Source organism: Schistocerca piceifrons, chromosome 5 (genome assembly GCF_021461385.2).
Source record: "Schistocerca piceifrons isolate TAMUIC-IGC-003096 chromosome 5, iqSchPice1.1, whole genome shotgun sequence".
Taxonomy (NCBI): Eukaryota; Metazoa; Arthropoda; class Insecta; order Orthoptera; family Acrididae; genus Schistocerca; species Schistocerca piceifrons.
In genome coordinates this window covers 35,964,271-35,987,779 of record NC_060142.1, presented here as the reverse complement: position 1 = coordinate 35,987,779, position 23,509 = coordinate 35,964,271, and the positions used below count along the sequence as shown (strand labels likewise).

Below are 23,509 nucleotides of genomic sequence, written 5' to 3'. Positions count from 1 at the left end.
GGACTTGTGTATTGTTTTCAGTTACTGTAGGACCTCATACTTGTCATGTGATATCTTGAACCTGAGTGTTCCCATTTCTGAACTCTTTTGGGGAAAATTATATAGCTCTTACAACAATAAAAAAGAAAATAAAAATGCAACAATGTTATAACTTCTTTCATGTTTTACAGTGTAGTGCAGCTGAAAGAGGCAATTGAAAAAGTATGTCATATACCAGCCGACAAGCAAGTTCTTCTGGTGAGTGGCGGAGACTGCTTGGACCCAGGAGTAAGAGTCTGTAGCTATTCGGCTGGTACAGACACCAATCCAATATTCCTGTTCAGCAAGTCTACAATAGAAAGCATGACGCCTCCATCTCCCAGTATCGACTATGGTTCAGGTAATGTGTCTAGGCATCAGCCTTTATACTGTTTGTTGAAGTCTGTCATTCCAAAATGATAAGTTCAACCCTGCCTGCCACTGAAGCTAGTCAGTTATGGTTGATAAATTAACACAGTGTTGCCATTGTTAGATTAATGGCAAGTGTCATGTTGTAGTATACTGAAAATATGCAGGTTATTTTCTTTACTCCTGCAGACTGACTTCAGTACCACAGTCCTCTTACCGTGGTCTTCGGTCAACATTCTTGACACCCACCTCGCGCAAACCGTAGCATACCCTAGATGCTCCGTCGAAATCTTGTCAGTAGAGGTTTTGCTGACATCAGGGATCATTTCAGAGAGCTCACGAACTGTCACTCTTCGATCTGAGAGCACCGCTGCCTCAACTTTTGCGATTGTTTTGTCAGAAACAGATGGCTGTCCAGAATGCTCATCATCATGGACATCAGTACGCCCATTCTTGAACACTCTGCACCATTTGCGCACGTGTTGTATGCTCGTACACTTGTCTCCGTAGATTTCGCGTAGCTGGGAATGGATTTCTGCCGGTGCAATGTTTTTTTGCAGACAGGAAACGGATCACCAAGCCCAGCTGACAACTGACGGGCGAAGCGAGGGGGTGATCCATCACATATAGCTGCCAAGCCAAGACTGAGCTCCACAGGCAGCTGGCTAGGGAGGGGATTTCGAGTGGGGGAACCAAGGTACACTACAGAATCGTGGGATCCAACGTAACAGCACTTTTCAGGAGTGTAGCGCTGTGGGAATGGTTTTTTTTTTTTTTTCCCCGGGGGGGGGGGGGGGGGGGGGTCCAATGATTTCAACCATAACTTATCTCGTCTCTCCACTGTAAACTGTGGGCATGACATTCTGATGTAGAGTTTTGTGCACAGTGTTTATATACCCACTGTAAAAATGGTCATGTCGTGTTATTCCATGCAGCAAGCAAAGATGACAATCGACCACTGGGCATAGCTTAACCAGTGGTGCTGCAAATTACTGATACATCGTAGTACATGCAACTAGAAGAAGAAATTAACTCATTTAAAGGTAACCAATATTTATCACGTGAGAGTATAGGATCCTCACAGTTTTGTACCTGGTAAAGATACATTTACATGTTTATAGGTTACTGACAATGAAAGGACAAAGAGTTTGATGTCTCATTGTGACTGGCAGAAAGTTGGTGAATGTGTGAAAGTATCTGTTAGACCAAACCTGGCAACTCATTAGGCATATTGGTGATAAATCCACCAGGTAATCAGTTTGGTTGACCACACACCAGTTGTGCTACTGTAGCTTTAACATTTTTCCTTGATGATAGCACAGAGACCTAGTGAGATGGTTGAGTTTCTCTCCAGTGTTGTAATCTATAACATCTAACAGACACCTATAAAATGTTCATGCTGGTTTGTACTACTGGTGGCTCACACTAGACTAACAATTATGCTACCAGCAGTACACTAACATATGGTGTATTGCCTATGAGCCAGGCACAACGAACAGCTGTGAATACCAGTTTGTGTGCTCCTCCAGTGAGAGAGGTTTGTGGACAAATAACATCACATAATTTGCAATTAATCTGGCCTAAAATTATTTGTTTTTGTAACACCCCCCCGCCCTCTCTCTCTCTCTCTCTCTCTCTCTCTCTCTCTCTCTCTCTGATGCTATTTTGTCTAAAACTGACATAGTAAGACCATGGCTGTGTACAATTAATGTAGGTTGATTCTTACAAAGAAGAAGACAGCAACCAGCCTACATTAAATAAAAGGTCGATATATTAAAATAATAGAATAAGGCATTTAAATATGAGTGCCGCCCCATGGAGGAAAATGGAAAACGTGCACCTCCAAATGAAGGAGAGCATGAATATGTGCACCGCCCCACACCAAGAAATGCAATTCTCAATGCCAGCATGGACGTATTAAAAAGTGTATACTAGACTTAGCCATTTCTACATCTACATCTACATCTATACTTCGCAAACCACTGCGAACTGCATGGTGGAGAGTATGCCACATTGTACCAGTTGTTTTTTCGTGACCCATTCACATATGGAGTGCAGAAGAATGACTGTCTAAATACCTTTGTGCTTGATGTAATTAATAAAATCTTGTCGTCATGACCCCTATGGGAGTAATTTGTTGAAGCCTGTATTGTATTCGTAGAATCATCATTTAAAGCTCGTTCTGGAAACCTTGTAAGTAGACTTTCTTGGAGTACTTTCCGTTTACGTTCAAGTGTCGACTAGTTCAGTTCTTTCAATGTCTGTGACATTCTCCTGTGGGCCAAAGAAACCTTGGGTCAAACAAACCTGAGACCATTCGCACTGCCCTTTTCTGTGTCTGTTCAGTATGCCCTGTCAGCCCTATTTGGTTGGGTTCCATACAGTTGGGCAGTATTGTGGAATGGGTTGCACAAGTTATTTGCAAGCAGTCTCCTTTTTAGACTGAATGGCATTTCTGTAGCATTCTACCAATGTACCTGATGCCTATGTAATCGTTCCATTTTATGTCCCTACAAACACTAAGATATTTGTATGTGTTTACCGATTTAGGCTGTGTGTCGTTGATAGAGTAATCATAAGATCCTAGGTTTTTTTTTGTCATTTTGTGAAGTGCACAGCTCTACATTCATGAACATCTAAAGTAAATTACCAATCTGTGCACCACTTTGAAATCTTATGAAGCTCTGAGTAAATATTTGTGCAGCTTTCTTTTTTGGCTCTGCCCCATTGTAGATAACTGAATCATTTGCGAAAAGTCCGAGATTACTGTTAGCATTGTCCACAAGGTCATTAATATACAGCATGAACAGCTAGGTACTCGACACACTTTCCTTGGCTACACCTGATGTTCTGTCTATGTCTACCAATGACTATCCACAAAAGATAACCTGCTGCGTTTCACTTGCCATAAAATCTTCAATCCAGTCACATATTTCACTTAAACCATCATAATTTTAGGTGTGGTAATTAGTCATACACTGTTTATGAATCGAGAAATACTGCCTCAATCCACGGCTTTTAGTATATCTACATCTACATTTATACTCTGCAAGCCACCCAATGGTGTGTGGCAGAGGGCACTTTATGTGCCACTGTCATTACCTCCCTTTCCTGTTCCAGTCGCGTATGGTTCGCGGGAAGAACGACTGCCGGAAAGCCTCCATGCGTGCTCGAATCTCTCTAAATTTACATTTGTGATGTCCTCGGGAGGTACAAGTAGGGGGAAGCAATATATTTGATACCGCATCCAGAAATGCACACTCTCGAAACCTGGACAGTAAGCTACACCACGGTGCAGAGCGCCTCTCTTGCAGTCTGCCACTTGAGTTCGCTAAACATCTCTTTAACGCTGTCACGCTTACCAAATAACCCTGTGACGAAATGCGCCGCTCTTCTTTGGATCTTCTCTCTCTCTTCTTTCAACCCGACCTGGTACGGATCCCACACTGATGAGCAATACTCAAGTATAGGTCGAACGAGTGTTTTGTAAGCAACCTCCTTTGTTGATTGACTATATTTTCTAAGAACTCTCCCAATGAATCTCAACCTGGCACCCGCCTTATCAACAACTAATTTTATATGATCATTCCACTTCAAATTGTTCCGCACGCATACTCCCAGATATTTTACAGAAGTAACTGCTACCAGTGTTTATTCTGCTACCATGTAATCATACAATAAAGGATCATTCTTTCTGTGTATTTGCAATACATTACATTTGTCTATGTTAAGGGTCAGTTGCCACTCCCTGCACCAAGTGCCTATCCGCAGCAGATCTTCCTGCATTTCGCTGCAATTTTCTAATGCTGCAACTTCTCTGTATACTACAGCATCATCCGCGAAAAGCTGCATGGGACTTCCGACTCTATCTACTAGGTCATTTATATATATTGTGAAAAGCAATGGTCCCATAACAGTCCCCTGTGGCATGCCACAGCTTACTTTAACGTCTCTAGACGTCTCTCCATTGGGAACAACATGCTGTGTTCTGTTTGCTAAAAACTCTTCAATCCAGCCACACATCTGGTCTGATATTCCGTAGGCTCTTACTTTGGTTATCAGGTGACAGTGTGGAACTGTATCGAACGCCTTCCGGAAGTCAAGGAAAATGGCATCTACCTGGGAGCATGTATCTAATATTTTCTGGGTCTTATAAACAAATAAAGCGAGTTGGGTCTCTCACGATCGTGTTTCCGGAATCCGTGTTGATTCCTACAGAGTAAATTCTGGGTTTCCAGAAATGACATGATACGCGAGCAAAAAACATGTTCTAAAATTCTACAACAGATCGATGTCAGACTGGGACTACCTGTGCTCTTTTCCAATCATTTGGAACCTTCTGTTCCTTGACTTGCGGTACATGGCTGTTAGAAGGGGGGCAAGTTCTTTTGCGTACTCTGTGTAGAATTGAATTGGTATCCCATCAGGTCCAGTGGACTTTCCTCTGTTGAGTGATTTCAGTTGCTTTTCTATTCCTTGGACACTTATTTCGATGTCAGCCATTTTTTCGTTTGTGCGAGGATTTAGAGAAGGAACTGCAGTGCGGTCTTCCTCTGTGAAACACCTTTGGAAAAAGGTGTTTAGTATTTCAGCTTTACGCGTGTCATTCTCTGTTTCAATGCCATCATCATCATCCCAGAGTGTCTGGATATGCTGTTTCGATCCACTTACTGGTTTAATGTAAGACCAGAACTTCCTAAGATTTTCTGTCAAGTCGGTACATAGAATTTTACTTTCGAATTCACTGAACGCTTCACGCATAGCCCTCCTTACGCTAACTTTGACATTGTTTAGCTTTTGTTTGTCTGAGAGGTTTTGGCTGCGTTTAAACTTACAGTGAAGCTCTCTTTGCTTTCGCAGTAGTTTCCTAACTTTGTTGTTGAACTACGGTGGGTTTTTCCTGTCCCTCACTGTTTTACTCGGCACGTACGTGTCTAAAACGCATTTTACGATTGCCTTGAACTTTTTCCATAAACACTCAACATTGTCAGTGTCGGAACAGAAATTTTCGTTTTGATATGTTAGGTAGTCTGAAATCTGCCTTCTATTACTCTTGCTAAACAGATAAACCTTCCTCCCTCTTTTTATATTCCTATTTACTTCCATATTCAGGGATGCTGCAATGGCCTTACGATCACTGATTCCCTGTTCTGCGCTTACAGAGTCGAAAAGTATGGGTCTGTTTGTTATCAGTAGGTCCAAGATGTTATCTCCACGAGTCGGTTCTCTGTTTAATTGCTTGAGGTAATTTTCAGATAGTGCACTCAGTATAATGTCACTCGATGCTCTGTCCCTACCACCTGTCCTAAACATCTGAGTGTCCCAGTCTATATCTGGTAAATTGAAATCTCCACCTTAGACTATAACATGCTGAGAAAATTTATGTGAAATGTATTCCAGATTTTCTCTCAGTTGTTCTGCCACTAATGCTGCTGAGTCAGGAGGTCGGTAAAAAGAGCCAATTATTAACCAAACTCGGTTGTTGAGTGTAACCTCCACCCATAATAATTCACAGGAACTATCCACTTCTGCTTCACTACAGGATAAACCACTACTAACAGCGACAAACACACCGCTACTGGTTGCATGCAATTTATCCTTTCTAAACACCGTCTGTGCCTTTGTAAAAATTTCGGCAGAATTTATCTCTGGCTTCAGCCAGCTTTCTGTACCTATAACGATTTCAGTTTCGGTGCTTTCTATCAGCACTTGAAGTTCCGGTACTTTACCAATGCAGCTTCGACAGTTTACAATTACAATACCGATTGCTGCTTGGTCCCCGCATGTCCTGACTTTTCCCTGCACCCTTTGAGGCTGTTGCCCTTTCTGTACTTGCCCGAGGCCATCTAACCTAAAAAACCGCCCAATCCATGCCACACCACCCCTGCTACCCGTGTAGCCGCCTGCTGTGTGTAGTGGACTCCTGACCTATCCAGCGGAACCCGAAAAGTGTGTGAGAAAAGTGTGAATTAGGTGTTACATGATTAGTGTTTCCTAAATCTGTTGTGGTTGGAATGGTGGAGGTCATTCTGTTTGAGATACTTCATTGTGTTCGAGGTCAGAATATATTCCAAGATAGCTCATCACATGACTGTTCAAAATGTTCATATTTCCTGTCCTGGGAGAATACTGACTTCATATCTTGGAATGAAAGTGATCCTCGACAGCAACAGCTCTTCAGCTTTTGTTCTGGGTACTTGTGTATTTAAAACTGCTCTCCTGTAGCTTTAATTAAAACTCTGTGCACTAAGATATAAATGAGTGTCTGTTGGCTTGCAGTTCACAGAGTGGCCAAGACGTCCATTAGACTTTCGTTGTACCAACATGTCTAAAACTGGCGGCCTTTCTCAATCTCGGCAGTGAACTGGATGTTTGGGTGTGTACTGTTCATATGTTTAGAAAATACTCGAGAGCTTCTACACCACATGGCCACTGCTGGAACATTTTCAGGAACGATCATTGAATGTGACTCCCCATCATTCATCATCGTTTTATCGTTGTGTTGAGAGCACCTCTATGGTCTGGCTACACAGCGTAAAAGCTCTTGAGCATTTCCTTGAACATGTGAACAGTATGCACCCAATCGTGCAGTAATGACAAAGAAAGAAGAAAGACTGCCATTTTTAGATGTGTTGGTATGAGTGTTGGATGGATGTCTCAGCCACTCAGTGTATTGCAAGCTGACGTGCACTGATTTGTATCTGAGGGCCTATAGTTGTCATCATCCAGTGCAGAACAGTGCAGTTTTGAATACACTGGTACACAGAGCAAAAATTGTTTCTGACAAGGATCACTTGGATTCCGAAATTAAGTACATGTTCAGAGAGAACAGCTATGGTTCACATGATATGATATCAGTATTCTCCAAGCAAAGGAAATGTGAACGTTTTGAACATTAACGTGATGAGTTATCAACTGTATTTCTTCCTTTCGGCGGCACTACATCCAGCAAAATAGGCAGAGTCGTAGGAAGACGAGGTATAAGACCTGTTCTCTAACTTCCTAAGAAGGTAAAGGACGTGCTGTGCCCTATTAAGGACAGTTTCAGCCTCAGGAGCCCTGGGATTTATAACATTCCTTGTGCGAGCAATAGCAGTTAAATCAGTCAGTCCATTTGCACTGTTTACAACTGTTGTGCAGAACATCAGTGACATATTAAAAATCGATAACAGGAGAAATCTGCTGAGCAGAGCATCACAAACAAACTTAAAATACTGTTTGCTGATGAAACAAAGGTTTTGTCCCAGGCTCCTACACATTGGGATTTTGTAATTAAAGAGGCTGTAGAAAGAATAATGTGTGCCATAATTTCAACTAGGACAGTGGGTATAATGTTAAAGGTGCGTGGAAGCGAGCTCTTGATGCAGAAAAGAGGCAGAGATGTTTGTCACAGTGTTTATGCTACTATGGGAGTGGTGGCACCACCAGTGTAGACGTTAACACCATCTGCAGTACCATCACGTAATTACCGACCAGTCAGAAGTAGCCTGTGGTCTAGATAAGCCATCACAGCAACAGTTTTGAGTCAGTTGCTCCTGACAAAGAATATGGAGTTAATCATCGAAAGCTTGACATTTTATCCTGAGATGACACGGTAAGAGTGTGAGAATGTTCTACACAACATAATTGACTGATGTACATCTGAAACCAATTCTCTTCATTGGATGCAGCAAAACTGAACCAAACATTTGGTGATCACAGGAAACTCAAACATCATTTTCAAAAATCTCATTAACAAAGGAAATGAATTTCCTGTATGAGTTTGCAAAAATTTTTTTTACTGCTTAGTTTGTGAGATTAATTTATGTGCACACTAGGTCTGACGCAACTACCTTTATGCTAATAATTTCTTTTTGATGTATTGCATGTGACACACCTATGGTTAACACAGAATGCTGAACTTAATTTCTCACCTTTTTTGCCCATAGCTTTCATTCTGGCATGCAACTATTGTACTGAAAAATGATGCAGTTTACTGCGAAAACAGTTTGGTGATCTCTATTCTGGAGTATAACACTCAAGCCTGCTCATTTTTTTTCCCCTATTAAGGAACTGAAAACCCTGTCAAACTAAATAGTTGGCCTGTGTTCGTTGCAGGTCAGAGTAAGATGTTTTGCTTGGCCTGTCATTTATGTGGATTGTGATTTCCTGCATGAAATGTTCAACAGTTTTTTGATATTGTTATACAGTACAATCTTTTTTATGTTCTGTTTAACTGACATGTACTTCTTTTTTTACAGACATTGACCTCAAAGATCAGGCAGAAGCTTCTGTAAACATGCCACATTCTTACAACACTGTTGTGGTGCGAGCCCAGTTAGCGCAACAATTTTATGAGCTCGCTAAAGAGCAAGCGCGCTGTTGTGAGAGCCTAGTTCATGATCAACATTTGCAGCAACAAGGTATGTAGTATTGATTGATGAATACAGTAATGTAATTATTGTAGAATAGTAAACATTTGCTTTCAGAATTTATTTTGTGTGAGTGGAAAGAACAAGGTGAGTGGCAGGTTATTCTTCTTTAGACAATCAGTTGTTAAAATGCACTTCAATTTTAGGTAGAGTAGGCTTGTAGTTTGAATTCCAGTTATTGCAAATTATGACAAAACTCCATGTGAGCTAAAATTGACAACGTACTTCTTTTCCATTTGGAATTCCTTGAACTAGTCCCAACTTCTTTTTGGAATTGTACAGCAATGTTTGAAATGATTGGAACAAGATGACACAGTGATTTAGGTATTTTACTCTAGGACTGGGGTTAAAAGCCAAGAATCGACCACCAGAATCAAGTTTTTGTTATTCGATAAATAGAGGTGGATGCCAGGATGCCTCGGGAGGGGGGGGGGGGGGGGGGGGAGAAGAAGAAGAAGAAGAAGGCGGCCATTTCCTTTCCCAATCTCGTCTAATCTGAGTTAGTACTCTTATAGGGAGAGGGCTCCAGCAGTGGGATCAACTTTTTGAAACGAAATATGTGGTGATATGAATTTAATAAAATTTATCAGTTACAATATTCAGTTATTTGAAAATCTATCAGTTGAAAAACAAGAGACGAAATAGTCTCTTTGTACTGACTGTAATGGTGTGGAAAATGTGGTTTTAGTTACCAGGTGTGCAATTTTCTTGTATGGTAGTCATCATACACACATTTAAATCACAACTTAAAATACCTATTGCACTATTACCAAAGTAAATGAACGAAGGATTTATGAGTAAAACAAAATTCAAGCAAAATGAAAAATAGATACAATGAACGCAATAATGTGGACAAGAAATGGGGTGATAAAACAATAGAAATTGAATTGAAAGTAATACATAAAATAAATTTAAAAACCACACAGAGATTTCAAGTGGAAAAAGATTGTTGGAAGAAAAATGAGAGCAAATGAAGAAGTTGTTGTTCTGATTAAAATTACTTGATAAAGGAATGGAAATAAAAAAATTACATTTCAATCAATTGATTAAATAACAATGATGACCATAGTGATTTCGATAAAGATATAATAATAATAATAATAATAATAATAATAACCTTATTGCACCTAATGAGATTCAAATCCACAACATCTTGTGTGTCAAACTATTACCCTATTCACTACGCCAAGCAACCAGTTTATATAATATATCTTTTTAAATGTTACTGAGAATCGTACAAAATTCCAAAAAATTTTTTCATCAATTACTCGCAAACAATGGCACACCAGGCTGAATGGCTGCAGTGATTGTGTGATACTTGGATCGTAACCTACATAACGATGTAGGTGGTTTAAAAAAGTCGATTCCACTGCTGGGGATCTCTCCTTGTTAGATGATTTCATCATTGGCGGGATGTTAAATCCTAATCATCCTTTTTCATAATGTATGAGTAATAATAAATAGTCACATGATTTTATTTCAGAAATCAGTTGCATTTTATATCTGATTAGTGTACCTCATTGACAGTTTACAAATCCTCAGTTGATCCTAGGATATTATTATTATTATTATTATTATTATTATTTATATATCTGGAGATATGGAAATATTCCAGCTGTTACATCGTGGGCTGATAGAGATTACATTATAAGACATTGAGTTGTAATGTGACCCAGGAGCAGATGTAGACTTTGATCACAATTTAATAATGATGAAGAGTGGGCTGAAGTTTTAAGAGACTCATCCAGAAGAGTCATTGTGCAAAGAAGTGGGACACTGAATTACCAAGGAATGATGAGATGATTTTGTAGTTCTGAGGCTGTAGGTACTACGATGAACTGTACCCCAGTAGGCAGTTCAGGTCAAGAGAAATGGGCATCTCTGAAAAGGACAGTCACGGAAGTCGGATACACATAGATAAAAGAAAGTTAAGTGCAAAGAAATCGTGGGTAACTGAAGAAGTAATTAAATTGATTGACAAAAGAAGGAACTACAAAAATGTTCAGGGAAATTAAAGAACACAGAAATGTGTGTCAGGAAGTGCTGGCAAGTCAAGGCAAAATGGTTGCAGGAAAAAGTAAAGAAATTGAGAACAACTACCGTATTTACTCGAATCTAAGCCGCACTCGAAACTAAGCCGCACCTGAAAAATGAGACTCGAAATCAAGGAAAAAAATTTTCCTGAATCTAAGCCGCACCTGAAATTTGAGACTCGAAATTCAAGGGGAGAGAAAAGTTTTAGGCCGCACCTCCAAATCGAAAAGTTGGTCCATTGTAATATGAGAGACAATTTAGGACGAATGAATGACGAAACAGCTACAGTAGTTTGGTTCGAGTCGAAAGCTTAGCAGTTAAGCTTTACCAGGTAGCCATTGCTATGCATCAGGCGCTCCGTCCGTATTTATACGGATATCCTTCCTTTTTCACGTGCTTCGTCTGGTTTGAATCGATTGCTTATTTTGCTTTGATCTGATAAGTGCCGTTATCTATGTTATAGGTGTTTACGTCAGTCACTCTAAGCTGAAAATGCATTACTATACTGTGTCATGCATTGCTTGTCGCATTCTGATAGTGCGTGTTTACGGCCTGTCGCTGCTCGCGGCATGGCTTGCTTTTGTGTGCGCTACCGCCGCCTACAATTAAAAAGAGAGAGGCATCGTCTCATTAGCGAAACAATGGCAAGAGACTGCTATTTGTTGTTACTTACACTGCTGCTTTCTTTGATAATGATCAATAAGAACCAAATAATAGACTGCGTATGATAGAACATGTTCTGAACGAGAGTTTGGCGAAAATTTTTCTCCGTTTGAAACTCTTTGCGGCCGCTTCTTTAGTACATCAAATTCTGCACAGAAATTAGTCATCTTAGATTTAAAAATCTAGTCTGTTGCCGTGCTTCATTTCTGACTGTATCACTATTAGGCATAAGAGTAATACGAATATAAACATGACACGATACGTATATTCTTCCGCGTTTGCTGTTGTCTCACTCTAGTTTCGTAGTTTATTTGGCAGACAGGATTTAAATGAGATAGAAGCAAACACGAAATAATACATGGCAAAATGTTTATATTCGTATTATTCTTATGGTGAAGAGAATACTGCATGTGATTCACATTTCATGAGGTTCCTATTAGCAACCATCTCTTCTCACAGGAAGAAAACAATTCAGAACGTAGAGTTGGCCATATTGACAAAAATCCCAGTATTACCAGTCGGATTTTCGTAGTACATTCAAATTCGAAGATGAACAATACGGAATTTGTATTTACTTCGTTGGATAATGTATGAAAAAGCAGTGGTCGAAACTCGGGCGGAGAAAAAAAACTCGTCTTCCAATTTTTTTTTCTTTTTTTTTAAATTTTATTTACTGACGCAGAGGTTTTGGCACCAGTATTTATCTTTGTGCCTACAAAGGATGCCTGTGTAACGCTACATATATTCGACGGCAGAAGTTAGTTGTGACGGCACCTATCGACATTTTTCAGAACTTCCGCTTGCTTTGCACTCGATGCTAAGCCGCAGGCAGTTTTTTGGATTACAAAAACTGGAAAAAAAGTGCGGCTTAGATTCGAGTAAATACGGTAATACGAATATAAACTTGATATGATATGTACATTCTTCCGCGTTTGCTGTTGTCTCACTCTAGCTTCGTAGTTTATTAGGCAGACAGGATTTAAATGAGATAACAGCAAACACGAAAGAATACATGGCAAAATGTTTATATTCGTATTATTCTTATGTTGAAGAGAATACTGCATGTGACTCACGATTCACAAAAGTTCTTATTAGCAACCATCTCTTCTCACAGGTAGGAAAAAATTCAAAACGTAGAGTTGGCCATATTGACAAACATCCCTAACAGTCTTGCCAGTCGGATTTTCGTAGTACATTGAAACGCTGCAACATTCGAAGATGAACAATACGGACTTTGTATTTACTTCGATGGATAATGTATAAAAATGCAGTGGTCGAAACTCGGGGAGGAGGAAAAAAAAGCTCGTCTTCCACCTTTTTTTTATTTATTAACTGACGCAGCGGTTTTGGCGCCAGTATTTATCTTCGTGCCTGCAAAGCATGCCTGTGTAGCGCTACATATATTCGACGGCACCTGCCAACATTTTTCAGAACTTCTGCTTACTTTGCACTCGATTCTAAGCCGCCGGCGGTTTTTTGGATTACAAAAACCGGAAAAAAAGTGCGGCTTAGATTCAAGTAAATACGGTAGTTGTCAGAATGACTGATCAGCGTACAGAAAAGTCTAAACAACCTGTGGTGAAATTAATAGCAAGGCCTTCAACAATAATAGTGCAATGGGAATTCCACTGTGAAGTGCAGAGGAGGGAGAATACATTGATGGCTTCTGTGGGGGGAGAGGAAGGGGGTGATATGTCTGATGATGTGAAGGAGGAGGAAATGGGAGTTGATGTGGAAGAGATCCAGTATTTGAGCTGATTTAACAGAACTTTGGAAGACTTACAGTGAAATAAAGCTGTGGGGATTGACAGCATTCTTCATGTCACAGATTTCAATACTCACAAACTTGCTCATCAAAACCTATAGATTAACTATACATACGCATAATTAAATTTGAATGGAGCTCTAAGAGCACAATTCCTTCTCATACTTGTCCATTTATTTTTATTTATCTATTTATTTATTAATTTTTTGTTTCACATAGGCATTCCTCTTATAGAAGTGAATGTCAATCTTATACGGGAAATTTTCAAATTATATTGCTGTGGAATAACAAGTAGTATCAACAAATTTTTATTTTTAAGCATACATGTGAAACTTTTGAGTACAGTACTTTAGGGGAATGCTTTTCTTCTGTTTTATTTGAAATACATTGCATTTAATTGGTGTTATGCAATGTACTTAAACTGATTCATACATTTGTACACATTGTTTCATACAGGGTATGATCTTCCACTTGTAAACCTTCATCTCCTAGTAGATTAATTTCTTTTTTTGTGCAATGAACAAAGAGATTGTTGTAAAAGTAAAACCTATTTATTCCTGCAGGTTGGGCAGCAGTTGTGGCCAATCTAGAAGATATTACTGCAGCATTTCGAAGCCGTACTGAAGTTTTTGACCAGACCTTTAAGCAACATTTGGAATCTCGTGAAGAATACATACAATTGCTTCACAAGTATGTACTGATCAAGTGTTATTTTCAGATCATTAGATTCAGGTGGTTCAGCTCGTGTTAACACCAGCTTTAATTTCTTATTAAAATTCTCCTCACTGTTTGTCTTATTTCGCAAAAGGAATTCCTGTAGTAAAAGTAATGTTACGCTGATCATGAAAATGTTCAATTCATATTCCTTTCTTTCCAGTGTAAGTAAAGAGCTACACAACTCAATGACTTAACTCATTGTTGGGAGAACTTTGGAAGCTGCATAGTAGTTTCTTTTGTTTGTCCCAAGGCTACATAAAGGTGTAAAGCTATATAGAGGTGTAAATGTCTTCACTTGGTATTTTTGTGAGTTCTTGCAATTTTCATGCCGCTGTAGAATAATGTTCTGACACTACCTGTGCAAGAATTTGCATTATTTTCATATTGAGGACCTAAAGTAGCAAATCATAAGATGCAAATGCTGGAAGTGTGTGGTTCGAGTCTTGGTCTGCCAGGGTTTAACTCAGCTGCTGTTTCAACAAGTGACTTCAGAATTATGCTGGGATAGTTCTTTCCGCAAGGTCACAATCAAGTAGTTTCCCTGCTACATAAAAGTGATTTAGTGCTCTGCCTATAATTAATACACACCGAGTGAGGTGGGGCAGTTGGCTCACCTTTGGGAGGACAGTGGTTCAAATCACCGTCCAGCCATCCAGATTTTGGTTTATCAGGCAAGTGTCTTTGAAAAGGACATGGCTAGTTTCCTACACCATCCTTCCTCAATCTGAATTTGTGATCCATCTCTTAATGATCTCATTATTAATAAGATGTTAAATCCAAATCGTCCTTCCTTCCTTCTTGTATTTCTCACCATTAGTAGAAGTTTTGCTGCATCAGAAATCAAACTTATGTTTCTAAAATTCTTACTGTGTGGAACCAGCCAATTCAATTAACTATTGAGAGCCACATATGGTCTATGACAACTGATGTCTCACAAAAGTTGCTTCCTGTTTGCGGTTTCTGATAGACATCCTGTTGACTATGATCATATCTTTTATTTCTAGTTACAAGGAAGATCTTGAAATGTTAGCAAAAATTCCATTGATCTCAGCACTTATAACAGAGAAAGAGTCACTAACAAGCTCTACAACTAAAGAAAGTGAAACAAAGGAGAAACCTGTTGAAGAAGTTACTGAAAGCGCAAGTACGTTAGTCAGAAGTGGTGCTGGCAATGAAGTAAAAGAGCAAGAAGAAAAGATGATGACATTGTTTGAATGGATATCTGCAAAGGACAATCAAAGCAGTCTGGAACTCTTAGCTGAGCAATGTAGCCACCATCTAGAGCAGGTAAGTTTATTCTGTTTTCTTAGATGATTTTCCCTGTTACAGATAGAGAGCCTTTCCAGTAATCTGTAAGGAACATGATTGGCTTGACTTTGGGATGTAACAAAATTACTTCTTTTTATCTTGAACTGTATAGTCCTGAAAGTCAATCTTGTATACTGCATCTTTCTGGGCTGTTGGGTTGGAGACAGAATGTAGGTATGAAGTTGGCAAGCATACTGGATGCTCGTATTTCCAAAAAGATTTTGTCAGATTGACATCCAAAAAGTACAAGAAGTTGTTGATCAATTGGTACACACACTCTATGAATGAACACCTTCAAATACTTCTCTTGCATTTGTGCAGCAGCTAATTTCTCATTTTCTTCGCCGTGTGACTAGAGGCGCCATGTCATGGACTGTGCAGCCCTTCCTGCTGAAGATTCGAGTCCTCCCTCAGGCATGGGTGTGTGTGTTGTTCTTAGCATAAGTTAGTTTAAGTTAGTTTCAGTTGTGTCTAGAGACCGATGACCTCAGGAGTTTGGTCACTTAGGAATTTACTCATATTTGAACTTTTTTTCATTTTCTTCCTCTTATCACCACTGTTTATATCATAAATTGCCTGCAAGAAGTAAAACAAAGAATCTTCTGTGTAGCATGGTAATTATGAGAGAGAGAGAGAGAGAGAGAGAGAGAGAGAGAGAGAGATGCATTTTAAGATTGGTAACTGTGTCCGAAGAGCATTTTCAGTTCTTACAGGATTCATGGAGGAGAATTATAGTTGATGGTGGGTGTTACTGTCAGAGTGAATTATTTTTTTTCATCTCATTCTGCTATGCTACTGCCAAAGCACTCTGACATTGGAGTTCTTTGTGAAATACACTGTATGCACCTTCTGAGGAAATTTCCTTCAGAAAAAGAGTATATATATTTACTCTGAACCCACCAAATAACATCATTTAACACACTTTTTCTCTGGGTCTGTTCATTCAGAGAATACTTACCTTCAGAATGTCACAGATAATATGTAAACAGAAGTGCCTGCCAGTGAACATTTGCCAAATTGTGTGTAATAAAAGTCTTCTGATGCAGGATGTATTTCACACATACCATAGCTATCACAACAGTCACACTGAATTAGTAACGGGATCTGTAAAGATACTTTTTTATTTTTATTCTTTTTTAATAAGAGTGAAGAATGGCGTCCACACTTAAACATATGTGGTTTGGTCTGTTGCATCCATTTTCAACCGCTTATGCAGACATTTTGGTTACCAAACCTTTATGCCACATCCTACATTGTAGCACACACTATTTGCCATTGGAATAGGGAAGGGGAAATGACGATAATAGCTAAATACCATCAGCCACATAACTGCAGTTGGCAAGTGTAGCCTAACTGTAGATGTAGAGTATTCCTCCTATCGGGTTACCATCACCACTATACTAGTATTGAAATTGCATGCTTATGGAATATCGTCTGTTATGTGACTGGATCCAGTTAGATTGGTCACAGTTCGTAGTAATTGACGGAAAATCATTGACTAAAACAGAAGCGATTTATGACATTCCCAAAGGACTGTTATAGGCCCTCTGCTGTTCCTTGCCTATATAAATGATTTAGGAGACAATGGGAGCGGCTATCCAAGATTGTTTACAGGTGATGCTGCCGTTTATCATCTAGTAAACTCTTCAGATCATCAAACCAAATTGCAAAACAACTTAGAAAAGATATCTGAATGGTGCGGAAATTGGCAGTTGACCCAAAATAATGAAACGTGTGAGATCATCCACGAGTACCAAAAGAAATCCATAAAAATTCAGTTACATAATAAATCAGTCCAATCTAAAGGCTGTAAATTCAACTAAATACCTATGAGCTACAATAACAAACAGTTTACATTGGAAAGAACACACAGAAAATGTTGTGTGGAGGGCAAACTAAAGACCGTGTTTTATTGGTAGAAGACTTAAAAAACGTAACAGATCTATTAAAGAGACTGCCTACACTACACTTCTCTGTTGTATTTCGGAGGAGAGCTGCACGGGCTGGGATCCTTGCCAGATAGGATTAACAGAGTACATTGAGGAAGTTCAAAGAAGAGTGGCACATTTTGAATTATCGCGAAATGGGGGGGAGAGTGTGTGACGGACATGATACACGATTTGGGATGGACACCATTGAAACGAAGGCATTTTTTGCCACGGTAGAATCTTCTCATGAAATTCCAATCACCAACTTTCTCCTCCAAGTGCGAAAATATTTTGTTGACGCCGACCTACGCAGGGAGAAACGATCATCACAATAGAGTAAGGGAATTCGGAGATTGCACAGAAAGATATAGGCATTAGTTTTTTTCCATGCACTATTCCAGAATGGAATAATAGAGAAATATTGTGAAGGTTCGATGAACCCTCTGCCAGCCACTTGAGTTTCATTTGCAGAGTTCCATGTAGCTGTAGATACTACTATCTGTTATCTAGTGTGCTGTTAGCAAAATTGTTTGATTAGGATGCTGGATTCTGCACCCCATAGCAAGGGGGTGAATTTGGATGGTGTAGCAGTTCAGTTCACATGCTATTGTTCAGCATTAAAGTAATCAGTTTCTTCAGTACATTGTATTCTGTGTATCAGCTGGTACAGAGCAAGCTAGTCGTTTGTTCAGTATTGACACTGTCAGTTTTCCCTGTGCAGCCTCCATCTTGACAGCTGCAATTGCGTTACCCTGTGTAGACCTTTGGCATGCTAGCCTATGAAAAATCCTACGCCTTGAGCAGCTTTGAACCATTGGCATACCACCTGTATTTAAAAGTTATGGGTTAATAAAAGTTTCATTTCCATTTGTTATTCGTAAGAAAAAGTGCAGTGGATGACTGATAAACAGTCCTCATTTACGAGTACAAGTAACTGGTAGTTCTTTTCATACACATTGTGATCAAAAGCATCCAGACACCCCCCCCCCCCCCCCCCCCCCAAACATACACTTTTCATACTAGGTGCACTGTGCTGTCACCTACTGCTATGAACTCCATATCAGCAACCTCAGTAGTCATTATACATAATGAAAGAGCAGACTGGGGCGCTCCGCGGAACTCACGGACTTCAAACGTGGTCAGGTGATTGGGTGTCACTTGCGTCATACATCTGCAAGATTTCCACACTCCTAAACATCCCTAGGTCCACTGTCTCCAATGTGATAGTGAAGTGGAAACGTGAAGGGACATGTACAGCAGAAAAACATACAGGCCGACCTTGTCTGTTGACTGACAGATATCACTGAGAGTTGAAGAGGGTCGTAATGTGTAACAGGCAGACATCTAACCAGACCATCACACAGGGTTTCTAAACTGCATCAGGATCCGCTGCAAGTACTACACTTAGGCGGGAAGTGATAAAACTTGGATTTCATGGTCAAGTGGCTGCTCATAAGCCACACATCATGCTAGTAAATGCCTAATGATGTCGTGCTTGGTGTAAGGAGCATAAACATTGGATGGTTGAACAGTGGAAAAACGTTCTGTGGAGTGATGAATCATGGTACACAGTTGGCGATCCGATGGCAGGGTGTGGGTATGGCAAATGTCCGGTGAACATCATCTGCCAGTGTGTGTAGTGCCAACAGTGAAATTTGGAGGTGGTGGTGTTACGGAGTGGTCGTGTTTTTCATGGAGGGGGCTTGCACCTCTTGTTGTTTCATGTGGCACTATCACAGCACAGGTTTACATTGATGTTTTAAGCACCATCTTGCTTCCCACTGTTGAAGAGCAATTTGGAGATGGGGATTGCGTCTTTCAACATGATCGAACACCTGTTCATAATGCATGGCCTGTGGCGGAGTGGTTACATAACAGTAACATCCCTGTAATGGACTGGCCTGCACACAGTCCTGACCTGAATCCTATAGAATACCTTTGGAATGTTTTGAAACACCGACTTCCTGCCAGGCCTCACCGACAGACATCGATACCTCTCCTCAGTGCAGCACTCCACGAAGAATGGGCTGCCATTCCCCAAGAAACCTTCCAGCACCAGATTGAGCGTATGCCTGCGAGAATGGAATCTGTCCGGTTACTTTGATCACATAGTGTGTATTGGTTCTTTATGCATATCAGTACTCTGCAAGCCACGTGACAGTGTGTTGAGGAGTATACTTGTGGTGCCACAAACTGATCCACCTTCCCATTCCGTTTTTGAATGGTACATTTGAAGAATGATGAGTGATAAGTCTCTGTATTAGCTCTAGTTTCTCAAATTGGTCATTTCACGAGACTTGTGGATGGAAGTAATATGATGTCTACTAATATGTTGCCTAGTATTCTATCTTCTGTACTTGTCGAACTGAGATGCTGCCTAAATTTCGCTACTACAGACACGAAAGAGCTTGGTTCTTTGGTTTAAATTTTCTTTCACACCCTTCCATTCATTATATGTCTGATTAAATCTGTTTAAGCAGCTCCTTTTTTAAATCAATCCTTCCATAGGGTGGAATAGTGAAAAGTGTCTAGTGATGATGAAAAATTGGTAGTCAGATGGTTTAAGTTCTCTACAAGTTCTTCTTCTTTTCCTCCTCTTTTTTTTTAAATTCCAGGTACCTTGTCCATAAGAGTCATTAAACCCTAGTACTTAATTGACATTTGTTTTCACCATGTTATGTAGTACTCCAAAATTTATGTTTCTCTGACATGTGTCCATTTTTCTCCAATCATATGATTCTGCATGTCCTTTCTCATGTTCAGCCAGTGGAACATCCGGAACTTATCAACAGTAATGTGAATTGGGCTAATAACTACATAGCCCGGGCCAAATGGAATCTTCTCACAAACACCAGCTTTTTGGAATTACATAGGCAGGGACTCTTGCTGCGGTATATCCTTCTCATCCCAACCTTCGCAAGGACCTGTCATCTACCTGCCTCTATTCTCTTCCCTGCTCCCAGTCCAGCAGCCTCACACACATCTTCTATCATCCCCCTGTCATCCTTCCTCCACCCCACTCACCTACATAGTCCATTCCCATTCTCCTCTTCCCTCCACTTGCAACCCCCCCCTCCCCCCTCTCATCTCAACACCTAGCAGCACACCCTGCTGTCCCTGCACACTGCCACAGGCAGCACTACAGAATCTTCTCCCACCCTTATGCTGCTATTCATGTCCATCCCTACTGCAGACTTCTGTGTCTACACTACTCACTTTCAGTGCTCAGAAATGACAGAGGCCGTGTGTGTGTGTGTGTGTGTGTGTGTGTGTTTTCTACTTATCAGGAAGGACTTTGTCTGAAAGCTTAAATATTTCTAGTATTCTTTCTATTGTGCCTGTCTGCAACTTAACACCTTTTCTGTGTAGTGAGTAGGAATCTACCCCTTCCATATTGTTGTTAATGTATACTTTCATGTTTGTTTGTTTTAATTAGCTTTGTTGACAGTTTATCCCAGTAAAACTTGGTGCTGTTATCTCAAAATAAACTTTGAGAGTCTTTCTCTCACAGAGCTGAACAATTCAGAAACTAAACTTTAAAAAGAATTTGAATTGTGAGAATGTTTCACATTGGCTGACCATGTACTACCTCTGCATAACACATGTATTTCTTGTGCTGTTGTCTCGAGTAGCCATGAGAGACTGATCTAATGTGGCTGCCAGCAGTGTAGATTTTTCGCTGTCCTGCCTTAGCAGTCCTTTGCGCGGGGTACACCATCTTGGAGGTTGTCTACCTGTCGCAACATAGTGCCCACATGAGGAAGTTGGATGTACACCTGAACAAGTCAGTGGGGATTATTACGGGCACATTAAAATCCACCCTGATCCCCCGGCTGCATACCATCAGCAACATCTCATCACCTGAATTACAGCGCCAAGAAGCAATCAATCAAGAATGGAGGAAAACTACATCACCCCAACTACCCACAAGACCTCCCAATTCATACAGTCTTAAACAACTCTCCCCCAGAACGCTTAAAATCTCACAGTCCACTGTGGCGTACTGGAAGGAATGATGATAAGTTCGACATAAAAAAAGAGTGGCGCAAGAGGTGGAATGCTGCAACAATAGCACATTGAGGTATCGAAGACCCAACTGCCAGCCTACCAGTATTTCATCTGCAGACAAGGGAGTGGACAAGGCTAAACAGAATAAGAACTGGCCACGCCAGGTGCAATGCTGTGATGCACAAGTGGGGACTCTGAGATTCTCCAACCTGTGATTGTGGGGCCCAAGAACAAACTGTTCAACATATTGTTAGAGACTGTCCTCAGAGGAAGTATCCTGGACCATATAGTGACTTCATTAATGCTACTCGCTCTGCTGCTAGTTGGCTTCAGTCATTAGATATTGAACTACGATAAAATGTATCTGCCTTTCTTAACTTGCAATTACATCAGTCAAAGTAGTCAGTAATATTATTAGTAATTTTCACAATTTAAAAATATGTATAAAATTTGTGCCATAAAGTAAAACTCAAGTAATTAACTATATGAATATAATAGAGGGAAACATTCCACGTGGGAAAAATATATCTAAAAACAAAGATGATGTGACTTACCAAACGAAAGTGCTGGCAGGTCGATAGACACACAAACATGCACACAAAATTCAAGCTTTCGCAACCAATGGTTGCTTCATCAGGAAAGAGGGAAGGAGAGGGAAAGACGAAAGGATGTGGGCTTTAAGGTAAGGAGTCATTCCAATCCCGGGAGCGGTAGGACTTCCCGCTCCCGGGATTGGAATGACTCCTTACCCTTTACCTTAAAGCCCACATCCTTTCGTCTTTCCCTCTCCTTCCCTCTTTCCTGATGAAGCAACCATTGGTTGCGAAAGCTTGAATTTTGTGTGTGTGTTTGTGTTTGTTTGTGTGTCTATCGACCTGCCAGCACTTTCGTTTGGTAAGTCACATCATCCTTGTTTTTAGATATAAGTAATTAACTAGATATACATGTAAAATTAAGCTTTATGTACTTGTCATTGTTTGCTGTTGTTTTCATACAATAAATAAAATAAATAAACACACATGTGTTTTAACTTTAATGTAAACTAGTGCAACAGCATGGCAATTGAATAGGTTTAATTGCTTGTCATTTATTATTTTTTTGCAGTTTGATAGCCATGTTGTAGAAGCTCTAAAAACTGAGATGTATGCAGCTTTGGAAGCAGCTAACAAGACAGAAATGAAGGAAATAAAAGGTTTAGAAGAAAGGCTTTTTGGACTAGAGCAGCTTATGTTTGAGGCCAAGAGAATAGTCCAGGAGCAAACAGATTTGGCACAGGTACAGTGTATTTATTTACATACCTGGTAATGTATAACATGGTTGCGAATGACATGCCTTACCTATGCATTAAGAGTGTAACTGTGGTATATAGAGAGTGAGCTGTGGAGTGACAACATATACATGGAAAATTTGGGAAAGTGCATAACACAGTGTTAACTGTAATATGTATTGCACAACATTGAAATTTAATGAATGTTAAAAACTACTGTGGATTTTTTAGTCTGTAAAGAATTTAGTTAGCTTTTTTGGCAGATCATTTTGTACATTATCTTTTATGCGTATTGTTTTTTGTTCATCAGATGCAACAACTGAATATGGTTTTGATTCACGTTGTATCATCTGCATAATGACTTTGTTTATATTATCCAGTGTATCACACACACTGAGATCATTATTCTTCTTGTTCTTCTCCTTCACTACTTTTGAAACCTACATATACAGTGTGTTACAAAAAGGTACGGCCAAACTTTCAGGAAACATTCCTCACACACAAATAAATAAAAGATGTTATGTGGACATGTGTCCGAAAACACTTAATTTTCATGTTAGAGCTCATTTTAGTTTCATTCTTCCACCTATGCTCAATGGAGCACGTTATCATGATTTCATATGGGATACTCAACCTGTGCTGCTAGAACATGTGCCTTTACAAGTACGACACAACATGTGGTTCATGCATGATGGAGCTCCTGCACATTTCAGTCGAAGTGTTCGTACGCTTCTCAACAACAGATTCGGTGACCGATGGATTGGTAGAGGCGGACCAATTCCATGGCCTCCACACTCTCCTGACCTCAACTCTCTTGACTTTCATTTATGGGGGCATTTGAAAGCTCTTGTCTACGCAATCCCGGTACCAAATGTAGAGACTCTTCGTGCTCGTATTGTGGACGGCTGTGATACAATACGCCATTCTCCAGAGCTGCATCAGCGCATCAGGGATTCCATGCGACGGAGGGTGGATGCATGTATCCTTGCTAACGGAGGACATTTTGAACATTTCCTGTAAC

General features: G+C 40.0%; 1 protein-coding gene across 4 annotated transcripts in view; it reads left to right on the top strand.

Moving 5' to 3' along the window:
• LOC124797852 (RB1-inducible coiled-coil protein 1) overlaps positions 1–23,509 on the top strand; it is a 338,295-nt gene that overhangs the window by 202,833 nt on the left and 111,953 nt on the right. For all 4 annotated transcript variants that reach the window (XM_047260916.1, XM_047260918.1, XM_047260917.1 and 1 more), the window contains exons 3-7: positions 171–379; positions 8,628–8,789; positions 13,824–13,950; positions 14,982–15,264; positions 22,326–22,496. In XM_047260916.1, the coding sequence (XP_047116872.1) occupies positions 171–379; positions 8,628–8,789; positions 13,824–13,950; positions 14,982–15,264; positions 22,326–22,496 (952 nt within the window). The remainder of the gene's footprint in view (positions 1–170; positions 380–8,627; positions 8,790–13,823; positions 13,951–14,981; positions 15,265–22,325; positions 22,497–23,509) is intronic.